The sequence below is a fragment of the Salvelinus namaycush genome, chromosome 3 (genome assembly GCF_016432855.1).
Source record: "Salvelinus namaycush isolate Seneca chromosome 3, SaNama_1.0, whole genome shotgun sequence".
Classification (NCBI taxonomy): domain Eukaryota; kingdom Metazoa; phylum Chordata; class Actinopteri; order Salmoniformes; family Salmonidae; genus Salvelinus; species Salvelinus namaycush.
In genome coordinates, this window is record NC_052309.1 from 18,271,486 (window position 1) to 18,281,787 (window position 10,302).

Below are 10,302 nucleotides of genomic sequence, written 5' to 3' on the forward strand. Positions count from 1 at the left end.
TAGTGGTAAAATTATTGGATTCCCTGTTTTCAATACTCCAGCACCCTCCCCTTGTGAGGATAATGACAATGAGCCTTTTTCTAAAATGTTTTATGAGATTGGAGAACACATTGGGAGGGATCTTAGACCATTCCTCCATACATAATCTTTCCAGATCCTTGATATCCTTTGTCTGCGCTTATGGCAGCTTCATTAAATAGTACCCGCAAAACACCAGTCTCAACGTCAACAGTGAAGAGGCGACTCCGGGATGCTGGCCTTCTAGGCAGAGTTCCTCTGTCCAGTGTCTGTGTTCTTTTTTCCATCTTAATCTTTTATTTTGATTGGCCAGTCTGAGAAATGGCTTTTTCTTTGCAACTGTTTGCTTCCACTGGTCCTAGGGCCCTTATTAAGGTCAACGGCATCATGGACTTTACCAAGTATCAGGACATTTTACCCAAAAACCTGGTTGCCTCTCCCAGGAGGCTGAAACTTGGCCGCAAGTGGATCTTCCAGCAAGACAATAACCCCAAGCTAGGGTTGCACATTTGGGGAATATTCAGAGGTGGAAACCTTCCGTGGGAATTAACAGGAATATATGGGTATTAACGGGAATATATGGGAATTAACGGAAATATGGGATTTTAATTTTTTTTTTATTTCACCTTTATTTAACCAGGTAGGCAAATTGAGAACACGTTCTCATTTACAATTGCTACCTGGCCAAGATAAAGCAAAGCAGTTCGACACATACAACAACACATAGTTACACATGGAGTAAAACAAACATACAGTCAATAATACAGTGAAAAATAAGTCTATATACAATGTGAGCAAGTGAGGTGAGATAAGGGAGGTGAAGGCAAACAAAATATATATATAAATAAATAAAAATATAAAAAAGGCCATGGTGGCGAAGTAAATACAATATAGCAAGTAAAAAACACTGGAATGGTTGGTTTGCAGTGGAAGAAAGTGCAAAGTAGAATTAACAGAAATATATGCAAATGAATATTAATACCATTTAAATGTAGATGTTTTTTGTATTGGATATATTTACCATATCATATGGAGACAGAAATATAAACATTTTCCCTTATCATAAGTAGACAGAATTGCAAATGATTAAATCCTTCCAATAGAAATTTAAAAAACAATTTAGTTACGAATTTAACTTTAATGAAATGAGTTGACTCTTCACATGGGATGATTTCACTGAACAACAAAATAAAGGGAATATTGAATGATCCCCAATGAGCCATCTCATCTTCCAAAAACATTTTCAACATACATCTGTAAAATGATTGTCTAGAAACTAAAGCTTTGGTTGTCTTCCTCTCAGGCTTCCATGTCTTCTCCCTGGACCTCCTCAATGTACACCTCTTGAACATCAGACTCTGAGGCCTCATCTTCACTGTCACTTTCCAACCTTGTTGAGGATGGCTTGTTGTCAGGCTCAAAAAGCCTCAAATTTGCCCGGATGGCCACCAATTTTTCAACCCTTGTATTGGTCAGCCTGTTGCGTACTTTGGTGTGTGTGTTCCCAAACAAGGACCAGTTGCACTCTGACATGGCTGATGTTGGTGGGATTTGGAGGAGGATGGCGGCAACAGGGGAAAGAGCCTCAGATCCACAAAGTCCCTTCCACCAGGTGGCTGATGAGATATGTTGGCACGACTGCCATATTGCATCTCCATCCCAAAGCCCTTGTTTGGAAGTGTACTTCGCCAGACTGCCAAGAACCTTGCCCTCATCCAGGCCAAGGTGGCGAGACACAGTAGTGATGACACCAAAGGCCTGGTTGATCTCTGCACCAGACAGGATGCTCGTCACCATACCTGGGGTCCAACATGTACGCTGCAGCATGTATGGGCTTCAGGCAGACGTCTTCATGCTTTTTGATGTTCAGAACTGCAGTTTCCTCTGCTTGGAGCAACAGTAAAGTGGGCAGGGCAGTACAGATCTCTCTTACATCTGCAAGCAGAGTCTGAACATCAGACATGATGGCATCGACTCCCTCAATCCGTGCAATGGCTACTGCTATAGGTTTCAGGAGTTTCAGGCTGCTTACCACTCTCTCCCAAAATACATCATCCAGGAGGATCCTCTTGATGGGGCTGTCCATATCGGCAGACTGTGATATGGCCATTTCTTGGAGAGACTCCTTCCCCTCCAGGAGGCTGTCAAACATGATGACAACACCACCCCAAAGGATGTTGCTGGGCAGCTTCAATGTGGTGCTCTTATTCTTCTCACTTTGCTTGGTGAGGTAGATTGCTGCTACAACTTGATGACCCTTTCATACATAACCATTTCCTTGGCTCTCTTGTAGAGTGTATCCATTGTTTCAGTGCCATGATGTCCTTGAGGAGCAGATTCAATGCATGAGCAGCACAGCCAATGGTTGTGATGTGAGGGTGGGACTCCTCCACTTTAGACCAAGCAGCCTTCATGTTCGCAGCATTGTCTGTCACTAGTTCAAATACCTTCTGTGGTCCAAGGTCATTGATGACTGCCTTCAGCTCATCTGCAATGTAGAGACCGGTGTGTCTGTTGTCCCTTGTGTCTGTGCTCTTGTAGAATACTGGTTGAGGGGTAGAGATGATGTAGTTAATTATTCCTTGCCCACGAACATTCGACCACCCATAGAGATGATTGCAATATAGTCTGCTTTCTCTATGATTTGCTTGACCTTCAGTTGAACTCTGTTGAACTCTGCATCCAGAAAATGAGTATATAAAGCATGTCTGGTTGGAGGGGTGTATGCTGGGCAAAGAACATTCAGAAATCTCTTCCAATACACATTGCCTGTGAGCATCAGAGGTAAACCAGTTGCAAACACAGCTCGAGCAAGACATTCATCAGCATTTCTCTGACTACGTTCCTCCATTGAGTCAAAAAAAACTTCTGATTCCAGGAGGACCATGAGCTGTTGCTATCGATAAGGTGTCTGATTCATCATTTTCACCTTGAATAGAAGTAGAGGGACTTTTGTCTGAGATTGCTTTTTGTCAGCGCTGAAGAAACTTTATGCACTTGGCCAAATGATTCTGCATCTTTGTTGCAGTCTTCACATATGATTTGGTACAGTATTTGCAAATGTACACAGCTTTTCCTTCTACATTAGCTGCAGTGAAATGTCTCCACACATCAGATAGTGCCCGTGGCATTTTCCTGTAAAGATTAGAAAAAAATGAGTACAATTCCATGTAAAGATAAATAGTTAAGCAGTTCGATTAAACAACTCCTTTGTAAGATAAATGTATTAAAAAGAAACATGTATGGAAACAGGTGAATTAACATTCCTCAGTTAGTAGGCTCAAGCGAGCTAAAACCCACATGGTAGCAAAAACTAACTGGCAGAAATTGTAACAAGTTAGAAATTATTTAAACACCCTTTGCTGTAGGCTACTATTTACTAGTTAACAAAAAATCATGTATGTCATATAACATATATTCACCCCACCCAGTATTGTAATCAAAATTTACCAGAAAGCATGTAGTCCTTGGCTCAGACAGTGTAGTAGTGTGGGCTCAATAGCATCTCATTAGTGTGCAAGATCTTTAGAATCAGCTGTACATGTGATGGAAGAATGCACTGTGCATGCAGAGGGTTGCAATTCCATTAAATTGGGGATAGTTTAACCAAAATATGCCACAAGACCTAGAATTGCCTTATGTGTATCCCACAAAAAAGGTTCACTGTTATAAGCTAACTTTTTTGATGAATTTAAGCAAAATTCCCCAAATTAACTTCCCATGGAAAATGTCTGGGAAAATTATGGAAATTTACCGAAAAGTTTCCGACCCTTTGCAACCCTACCCCAATCACACATTAAAATCCACAAAGAAATAGTTAATTGACCACACAATCAACATTTTGAAATGGCCATCTCAGTCTCTGGACTTGAAAACCTGTGGTTTGAATTCAAGAGGGCAGTTCATAAGCGCAGACAAAGGATATAAAAGATCTGGAAAGATTATGGATGGAGGAATGGTCTAAGATCCCTCCCAATGTGTTCTCCAATCTCATAAAACATTTTAGAAAAAGGCTCATTGTCGTCATCCTCGCAAGGGGAGGGTGCTGGAGTATTGAAAACAGGGGATCCAGTCATTTTGACCCCTATGTTTTTTTTTGCATACAATATAGGCCTAGCTCAGTACTATTTTATACTGTATTTTTTGCTAATCTTTATCAAGGTATCCAACAATGGTAAGGCAAGTAGTAGAAGTAGTGGTAGTAGTGCGTTGCTAGGTAACGACATAAACAATGCCACTTTTTATGAATGTACTGGCCATGTGTGTTGTCTAGTATGTCATGGGCAGGATAGGCTCTAACAATGGGAATTCCAAACCACCCGTTGTAAAAAGCTCAGTATTTGTATTATTTATTTTATACAGTATTTTTTGCTCATCTTTATCAAGGGATCCAATAATTCCAGACCCCACTGTATTGGTGGTGTTGGGTGAAAAAAAGCTGAAGACAAATGTTTGTCTTGTATGGACTAATAAAGTAATCTCGTAACTCAGGAAGACAAGAAAGTCACACTTTTTCGCTTCATGTGCAGTGAGGTTGATTAACCAGTGACATTTAAGAAGAGAAATAGGCTACCATGTTTTAAAAAAGACATGTGTGAAGGAGCTCGCTCACGCGCACACACACAAGGGCTGCACAATTAATCTAATTCACATCGGAATCTAAATATTGACATGTGCAATGTCCATATCGCAAGAGAGCCACACAGCAGCGTGTAATGTCCGTTTTTATAGTTTACTCTGTTTGTTGTCTCTCTCTCTCCCTCTGTCCTCTTGAGGCTGCTTCCCACACAAAAGCCCAGCCCCTGTCAATCAAGCAGCGCAGTTCCTCCTTGCTGTAGGAATCACAGTAAGTATACCAAACATTAGAACACCTTCCTACTATTGAGTTGCCCTCAGAACAACCTCAATTAGTCGGTGCATGGGCTCTACAAGGTGTCGAAAGCGTTCCACAGGGACGCTGGCCCATGTTGACGCCAATGCTTCCCACAGTTTTGCCAAGTTGGCTGCATGTCCTTTGGATGGTGGTCCATTCTTAATACACACGGGAACTGTTGAGCATGAAAAACCCAGTAGCTGTGCAGTTCTTGACACTAACTGGTGCTACCATATCCTGTTCAAAGACACTTACATTTTTTTGTCTTGCCCTTTCACCCTCTGAATGGCACACATACACAATCCATGTCTCAAGGCTTTAAAAAAACATATTTAACCCATCTTCTCCCCTTCATCTACACTGATTGAAGTGGATTTAATAAGGGACATCACTAACGGATCATAGCTTTCACCTGGATTAATCTGGCCAGTCTATGTCATGGAAAGAGCAGGTATTCTTAATGTTTGTATACTCAGTGTAAGTTTACATGATGTTCTGTCAAATGCAGTCAACAGATTGTTCCAAACAAGACAACGCTGCTTTCCACTTTGCTTCTTAATATAAATCATTTTATTTCTATGATTCCAACAGTTCACCTATCTAAAGTGTTATGATCTATATGTCTATCGCAAGACACACACACACTAAAGCACACTACTTAAAGTGGAACTGACAGCATTTTAACAACATGAAATCTTATTCAAATCTGTTCATATACACCCCTAGGATTAATATGACATGGTCATATTATGGTCATTCTTAAAATGTTTGGGCATTCCGTATACTAAGGCATTTGTGAAAATTCTCTAGCAGTATAGAGTGGGAAAGCGGCCGTGCATTTAGACACTGCAGTAAATAAAACATCTGTCTCGTACAGGACTGGAGTCTACGCAGATGGGTGCACCATAGTCAACCAGAGCTACAGTAGGCCTTTATGCTATGCAAACAAGCCATTTGCCACACAGGCCTGCAAATAATTATGTCAATACCACGGGAGTCCTCTTACATTTGGGAACGTTACAGTCTTATTGATCAAACCATGAAAATGTAGGCTCTCTCGCCTCAGTTATGCACATCAACAAGATCAACAACTAATGCTAGCCAGAGCAAGATGAGCTAAAATCTAACGAAGGAACATAGATAAACCCTTTCAAACATGTTTAGCTTGTTAGCCGTCAAAATTGCACTGACAAACGATGGGGAATTGTAGCCTACTCATCCTTCTGCAGCTTTCCTGCAACCAAGCACCCAAGCAAACTGGCTACAGTTGGTTAGCTTACTAGCTAGCTACTTCCAGGCACAAATGAAAGAACACCTCACTGACCATTTTACTTGCCCTAGCAGAGCTGTTTATCTAGGCTGTTTACAAGTTCTAGAGCGTTTGTGACTAACTATTTGTTAGTCTAGACCGTTTGTGACTAACTATTTGTTAGTCTAGACCGTTTGTGACTAACTATTTGTTTTTGTGCCTATATTTACTGACATATTGACTTGCCTAGTATGAACGACGTGCCAGTCATACTGACTTGACTAGCTAAATAAAGGTTAAATAAAAAATACAAAAATTAACATTCACCCGGTGTTTTGTGCGCATTCGTAAATTCATCAGTTACTCTACGCTCTGGCACACTCGGACGAGAGTGCTCTGAAATCGGAGTAGATAGCCAGAGTTAACTTGTGAATGCAAGATATGTTAATTAACTGAATAAGTCGTTCAAGTTCTTGCTAGCTAACCAAATGACACCTGCATCTCTAGCTGTGTAGCCACCGAAAAACGATATGAGGCGAAAACGTCAGTCACTCACCCACTCCTTCAATGACTTGACATGACATCCTCCTAGCAGCTAGCTACTTGGTAAACGTTAGGCTCCGCATTTTTAGCTTGCTACATAAATAGATACTCTTGAATGTCATTGTATGCTGTAGCATTAATATTTCCCTTCACTGGAACTAAGGAGCCCAAACCATGAAAAACTGCACCAGACCATTATTCGTCATCCACCAAACTTTACAGTTGGCACTATGCATTCGGGCAGGTAGCGTTCTCCTGGCATTCGCCAAAACCAGATTAGTCCGTTGGACTGCCAGACGGTGAAACGTTTCCACTGCTCCACAGTCCAATGGTGGCGAGCTTTACACCCCTCCAACCGACGCTTAGCATTGCGCATGGTAATCTTAGGGTTGTGTGCGGTTGCTCGACCATGGAAACCCACTTCATGAAGCACCCGACGAACAGTTATTGTGCTGACGTTGCTTCCAGAGGCAGTTTGGAACTCTGTAGTGAGTGTTGCAACCGAGGACAGATGATTTTCACTTGGCGGTCCCATTCTGTGAGCTTGTGTGGTCTACCACTTCGCGGCTGAGCCGTTGTTGCTCCTAGACTTTTCCATTTCCCAATAACAGCATTTACAGTTGACCTGGAAAGCTCTAGCAGGGCAGAAATTTGACAAACTGACTTGTTGAAAAGGTGGCATCCTATGACGGTGCCATGTCGAAAGTCACTGCGCTCTTCAGTAAAGCCATTCTATTGCCAATGTTTGTCTATAGAGATTGCATGGCTGTGTGCTCGATTTTATACACCTGTCAACAATAGGTGTGGCCGAATCTACTCATTTGAAGAGGTGTCCGCATACTTTCGTATATGTAGTGTATTACGATTGTCTGTTTGTTTCATATCTACAAAGTAGTTAAAACATTGTCAGTTCCACTTTAAGGGCATCTATAGTAAAGCTGATTTGCAGTAAATCCTCTTTCTGATACAAGCTGATAGGGGGTCAGACATGAATGCGTAACACACACACACACACACAGTACCTCTTTCCCTTTCGTGTCGCCATTCTCTATCCACTCCACCGTGACACTCTCGTTGTCTTCATTCAGTGATGTCACCATGGCCTGGTGGATTCGACCTGCAAGATACATGTTATAAACATATAGATAACATCTGTATTGTAGACTACTACAGGCTACAGAACCATAAAATCTTCATTCAGCCATGTGACCATGTCATGATGAATTCGTCCTGGCTGCCATAGACGAGAGAAAACAGTTGTAGACTCTTGACTATTGAAATGCAGCCATGACCAAAATACATTAGATCACACTGACCAAAGAGGATGATGAGACCAGCCAGAATCTGCCAGGATGGGCAAGGGGCCTTCAGTGACCGATGTGTCAATAGCCCTGGATCTGATTGGTTGTCAAAAGCTTTTATGCATGTCTACATTAGATTGTTTGCCTTTCGTTATGTTACTGTACATGCAAAATGGTTTGTTTCCATAATGTCTCATTCTAAACAGCTACAGCTCTTCTCTTTGCGATGAGTCCAAATTACAACAAACATACAAAAATACAGTCACATACAGTTGCTTGATAAGAAATAGTCATACCGTTGCAGATAATAAAACAATCAAGACATACTCATTGCTGCTGAAACACTAACAGAGCATGTATTTGGCTAGTCCTTCCCCAGAGCAAGAACAGGCGGGAATTAAATAAATAGCAACCAAATACTATTCACTTTAGACTAGCAAGCCCTACTTTATAAAGTAGTAGCTAGTAGGCTATAGTCAGTGGCTACTGCCAGCTACAATACTAGGCTACTATGCGCAATGGGCGTGGTCCTGATGTTTGATTACATTTGTCTACTACTAGCACAGATCCGAGCAAAGACAACAGTCACAAGTCATCATCATCATCATTCTGGAAATGCTCTTAGATGTATTCACCATACACCATATCACCCCATAATCTCACACCCAGGCAATGAAGTGGATCTGATAGGCCATTGTAATCTAATCACAAAGCAATGAAATCAATATGATCACCCGATATTTGTTCAATGAGAGTGTAAGCTACTGTAATGACAAGCGCATGCATGCTAGAGCTGAACAGTCTACTGTGACTATTCCCACTTTGCCTGTTAGCTAAATGCTATAGCGGATGAATGAAGTATCATTGCCAGCCAGCCAGCACGGCCTATAACCGCACAGGTGGATGCATCCTCCCTGCTACTAGCTAGCCGGCTAGCCTCATCCACTAAAGGCTACGTCATTCAGGTAATAACCAATTTGATTGACAGCCGCTATGTCAGACAGGGACGCTATGTCAGACTGTGATGCTATGTCAGACAGGGACATGGTAGTAGCGCCGAGCACAGATCTCCATGCCATTGCCACGCTAGTTATCCAACTCAGCATCCTGCCTGCCTAGGCGCTGCCTGGAAGCAACAAAGATGATGTAGCTAACGCGACAGCGCCTCAATGAAAAATGCATCTTCACCCAGCTAGCTAGCTAGCGGTCGACAAGGGGAAATCTCTGTCTTACCATCACTCCGTTTGATTTCCACGTAAATGCCGATTAGAATCTTTCCGAAGACAGCGACGGCCATCCCTCATGTGTGTAGTATGTGTGTGTATGGCTGTAATATGGGTGTGTAGTTGTTCAATTGGAGGGGGACCAAGTTGCGCCGCAGAGAAGAGAAACCGGGAGGAGGTCAGGAGGATAGAGGGAGAGACAGAAGTGCGCACGCGCCAAGACAACCTACCCTCCGCCAGAACCGAGAAAACGCTAAAGAACCGAAGCATCCAAGAAGCCAGTTGGCTGCTATTTGTGCTTTTGTCTTCTAGCTGCAATTATAATATTTATGCAATGTTCTGTTGATGTGCATTTGAGTGAAAAAGCAGCACGCTTACTATATTGCAAGATAAGAGGCTTATGTGGACTTGCCTAATTCTATAAATGCGTATTATTCACCATTTATAACCAATGATTGAGAGTATAATAGTCTATAAGTATGTAATATTGTTATTTTAAAGGTTTACAATTTAAATAATTATGATATGCACATATATTATTATATGCATATTGTATAAATGCTAAATTGGTCAACATGATTGTTAAATGCTCTGTTTAGATTGTGATATTATTATTGTACTAGGCTAAATGTTAATTTCCTTTTGATTTCACATGCACTTTATTATTCTGAAAAACAAATCTGGATGATATTAACTGTGTGCCTCTCCATAGCTGCATCGGAAGAACAGTGTGTCTGCATCTCAATCAGTGATGCAGTTGTCATTACAGACATGGTCTTAGAATGCACCATTGTTCCTCCCTATGGGAATCTACAAATAATCACATTGTAGAAGAAGCAAAACACCAGTACCACAACTCTGTCATCAAGTTTTTTTTTCTAGATCAAGTTGTTCCCAACCCCACTTATACATTAAGATTTCCACAGAACATTGACTATTGGAATTGATAAGTAAGTCTACTTATTTTCATCAAGTTAAGCCCAACAGAAGAGAAAGTTGATTGGGGCCATTATACACTGACTATACAGTATGTTGTGCAGGTTGACGTTTATTGTCTTGAGTCTTGTCCTGGAGGCAGAACTGCGCAATTTAGCC

General features: G+C 41.5%; 1 protein-coding gene across 1 annotated transcript in view; it reads right to left on the reverse strand.

Annotated features, from left to right (window-relative positions):
• The window catches only part of LOC120044251 (kinesin-like protein KIF2A), a 28,455-nt gene extending 19,174 nt beyond the window's left edge, over positions 1-9,281 (reverse strand). The window contains exons 1-2 of the mRNA XM_038988858.1: positions 9,218-9,281; positions 7,706-7,800 (exon numbers count right to left, since the gene is read on the reverse strand). Of these exons, the coding sequence (XP_038844786.1) occupies positions 7,706-7,800; positions 9,218-9,281 (159 nt within the window). The remainder of the gene's footprint in view (positions 1-7,705; positions 7,801-9,217) is intronic.
• Positions 9,282-10,302: the final 1,021 nt, after the last annotated feature.